The 4,221-nt window shown below is 33.9% G+C and overlaps 1 protein-coding gene across 1 annotated transcript; it reads left to right on the top strand.

Moving 5' to 3' along the window:
- The first annotated feature begins 267 nt into the window (after positions 1 to 267).
- Positions 268 to 3,567, top strand: LOC115716127 (ACT domain-containing protein ACR8). The gene is made up of 7 exons (XM_030644856.2): positions 268 to 716; positions 1,183 to 1,228; positions 1,343 to 1,457; positions 1,607 to 1,674; positions 1,770 to 2,336; positions 2,472 to 2,576; positions 2,705 to 3,567. The coding sequence occupies exons 1-7, from the start codon at positions 655 to 657 to the stop codon at positions 3,068 to 3,070; spliced, it is 1,329 nt and encodes a 442-aa protein (XP_030500716.1). The 5' UTR covers positions 268 to 654; the 3' UTR covers positions 3,071 to 3,567.
- Positions 3,568 to 4,221: the final 654 nt, after the last annotated feature.

The raw sequence follows: 4,221 nt of genomic DNA on the forward strand, positions 1-4,221 counted from the left end.
ACACAAGCAAAATACGGAGTCCACGTGGCATCCGAGGTGGACTACAAGTGGAACCAGGATGACGCGGCTGTTTTTTATTGGTCGACCGGCAGAGAGAGTTGGTCAGGGTGGGGGCAGCAATGGGCAGGGTTGTGCGGGCAGGGCAAGCATTAGTCGCGCATGTGAAGGCTTTGTTTTCAAAATAATAATTAAATAATAAATGATTCAAGTAATTAAATTATTTAATATTTCTTTTCTTAAGAATATATATATTTATGCAACATATATAAAGAGAAGTAAGAAAGAAGAGTTAAGACCAAGGCATGCTTTGCGCTTAGAAATTGAGTAAGAGAGAGAAAGAAGATAGAGAAAGTGACAGTAAACTCATCGTGGAGAAAGAGAGAGGTTGATGTGTTTGGTGAAGATTGTTAATGGCGAATCGGTCGATGAGGATCTGAATTGGAGCTAAGGGAATTTGAAGAATATAAGGCATTGGGCTCTGTTTTTAATACAGCTAAAATATATAAGGAAGAATCTTCTTCGATTGGCCTACTCACTTTTGTTTTTAAAAAGCTTTAAAAACCAGTCTTGTTCCAGTTGGCCTTGTTTTTAGCTTCGTTTACCTCCCAAGAGTTTTATAAAGGAAGATTATTGAAGCATCAAACAATAATAGCTATGGAGTGGCCTACTTTTTTGGATGAGTATGAAAAGCTCGTTTTCCGCATGAACACTCCCAGGTCAGTTTCTCATCCTCCAAATTTTTCTGGGTTTCAACTGAAGTTTTTCTTTTTTTAGTTTTGAGTTCCTTACCCCCAAAAATTTTCAGTCTTTTTCTCTTCTATTATCATTTGTTTTAAAAGAAAAGTCTTATCTATCGTAGGGACAAAGTTTTTCTTGAATTTTGGTATGTAATTCCTCTTGTTCAGATCTTTAAATCAAAATCCCTTGATTTATTTTTGGGCTTTTTGTTTAATTCAACTTCTATGTTTGAAAATTTTTTAATACCCAGAAATTGAATTCAACACTTTTTCGCCTTATTAGTCTTCTTATGCGAGTATTAATTAGTATTTTCTGACTTTTCTCTTGCCCTTGTTTTCTTATTCTTTTCTTATGTTCACACATGCTTATTGGGATTAAGACTTTTCAAGCGATTTCTCTGTTTCTGACTTGACCTTTATGCTTCTATGCTTGTTTTTCTTACAGGGTCGTGATCGACAATGCCGTTTGCTCCACTGCGACTCTAGTCAAGGTTAGCTTCTTCCACCAAAACCCCATTAACGTGCACCAGAAGTTGCTTATAATTTCAATTTTGAAGAAAAAAATTGACTAATCCTCTTTGTTTTCTTCTTGACTTGTTCTACAGGTTGATAGTGCTAGAAGACATGGAATTTTACTCGAAGCTGTTCAGGTTCTCACGGATCTGAACCTTTCCATTAAAAAAGCTTACATTTCTTCAGATGGAAGATGGTTCATGGATGGTGAGTAAAAGAAAAGTATTTACTATTTCTTTTTGCTTTCCTTTTTGGTAGAGAAACCCAAAAAGGACCAAAAAAGATCTATTTTTTAGAATGAAGATTTGTGTTTTCATGAATTGGTTTTGACCTGGGTTTTGCTTGATTTGTTGCAGTTTTCCATGTGACTGATCAAAATGGAGATAAATTAACAGATGAAAATGTCATTAGTTACATTGAAAAGGTAATTATTTTAACAAAATAAGCTGATATATTTTTCATGGCAAATTTGGGTAGCCTAGAAACTAATGATGTTGAAACTGTTTGAACATGTTTCAGTCTCTTGCTACCATTCACTACCAAAAATCCAACGAAATCAATGGATTAACGGCCTTAGAGCTAACTGGAACAGACAGAGTAGGATTGCTCTCTGAGGTTTTTGCTGTTCTAGCAGATCTTCAATGCAACGTGGTGGATGCCAAGGTGTGGACACACAACGGTAGAATTGCTTCCCTTATCTACGTAAAAGACACTGATTCGGGCTGCCAAATTGAGGACTCGCAGAGAATAGAAAGGATAGAAGCCTTGTTAAGGAATGTTCTTAAAGGAGACAACGATATTCTAAGCGCTAAAACCTTAGTTTCCATGCCTGTCACACACATGGAGAGAAGACTTCATCAGATGATGTTTGCAGACCGCGATTACGAAAGAAAGCCCATCTTGCATTTTCCAGAGGATTGCCCTGTGGTGACAGTACAAAACTGGACAGAAAGGGATTACTCGATTGTTAATATCCAGTGCAAAGATAGATTCAAGCTTTTGTTTGATGTAGTTTGTACATTAACAGATATGGATTATGTGGTTTTCCATGCTACTATCAACACATCCAGAGACAGAGGCTGCTTGGTGAGTAATAATAGTTTCTCATTTTAGCTTTCTGTTGATGTAGTTATTGTGTGTTTTTTTTTTTTTTTTTGAAAAAATGTAGCTATTGTGTTTAAACATTCAACTTAATTAGGTTCTTTTCAATTTTGTAATTAGGAATTTTACATAAGACATAAAGATGGGTCCCCAATAAACTCAGAGCCAGAAAGACAACGAGTGATACAATGTTTACAAGCAGCCATTCAAAGAAGAGCGTCAGAGGTATATTTCAATTTTAAGAAATCAATTCAGTTGAAAAGAATCCATTGACACAAAGTATTTGATATTTTTGTCAAATTTTAGATTAGGCATTCATTCTTAATCATTTGCTATATATATGCTTATTTCAGGGTGTGAGGCTAGAACTATGCACAGAGGATAGGCAGAGTCTATTGGCGGATGTGACAAGGACATTCAGAGAGAATGGCCTAAATGTTACAAGGGCTGAGATATCTACCTCTGGTGAAACAGCTCGTAATTTTTTCTATGTTACAGACGCAGTTGGAAACTCGGCGGATTCGAAAACCATCGAATCAGTCCGGGGAAAAATAGGGATGAGTAACTTGAAAGTGAAGGAATTGCCGTTGGTGTATCAAACCAACAAGGGGAAAAGTGAAGATGAGGCAGTTGGGGTTGGTGGGGCAGTGTTGTTATCACTTGGGAGCTTAGTGAGGAGGAATCTATACAATTTGGGATTGATCAGATCATATTCTTAAGCAACAAAGGAGTTACTGCTAGACACATTTACACATACATAGAAGATTTGTCCCACTTTTATGGCATATTATTATGATATAGATATTAATATATATTTATATATATTCTTTGCTTGAGGTTTGGGCTTTGTGTACATAGTAAAGTGAAAAAGTTCCAAAAGGGTGGAATTCGGTAATAGTAGAAGAAGTGGAAGATGTTATATGGTTGGTTGGGTTGGGTTGGGTTGAGTTTGGTTGGTAGAAATTGATAGGCACCATTTTAAATGCGTTTGTTTGAATTAGGCAGAGGGAAAAGAAAGAAGGAAAAGTGTTGGTGGGGGAGAGAATAGTGCTTGTTATATATGTATTTTCTTATTAATATGGTTTATTTGTTGTCATATGTAGAGAAAGATTAGGTATTATTAGGGTTTATACAGCAAATTTCACCACACGTTTGTACATATAATTAAACTTGTCAAAGTATTAGTTCTAATGGTTGACCTCATATTTTTTTATTATTATTATTTCCAAATCTATTTATTTTGTGTGTGAGTATGTCCGTGCATACTTTCTCTTATCCAACTCTTGTGGTAGTGTTTTATGGAAAAGAAGAATCTAATGACTGTTAGTGATCTCTTAAGCAATTTGGACGCTTTCTAGTTTTTTTTTTTTATATATATATTTTGAAAAGATAAGCCTACATTACATTAATTTTCAGAAAATAAATCAATATTTGTGAAAATGATGTTATAATGAATTTAAACAATTATATATAGAAATTATAATCTATAAGAAACTCAAAGTTCAATTAGTTACTCAACTTATATTTTAAATAATTTAAGTTTTTCCTGTATTTAGTGCGTTTTGGGTAAACAAATCTCTTACTATGGTATTTATTGCTTATTATCAAATTTCATTTGTTTCTATTCTAATGTAATAACTTTGCTTACAGCATTCTAACAAAGATTTTCTTCTTGACAAAAAAAAAAAAAAAAAAACAAAAGAAAAAGACTTTCTTAATTTATTATTTAATTATCAAATGCATACATAATGTACAACACAGACTTTAATTTTTTCTTTTTTTGAAATTTTGAAATCCAAATTAATTTGAAATACAAATATAGGGAGAATGGGCATCATTTTTACCTATATCCTGAGGGCATTTTTTTTTC

Source organism: Cannabis sativa, chromosome 5, assembly GCF_029168945.1.
Source record: "Cannabis sativa cultivar Pink pepper isolate KNU-18-1 chromosome 5, ASM2916894v1, whole genome shotgun sequence".
In the NCBI taxonomy this organism is placed as follows: domain Eukaryota; kingdom Viridiplantae; phylum Streptophyta; class Magnoliopsida; order Rosales; family Cannabaceae; genus Cannabis; species Cannabis sativa.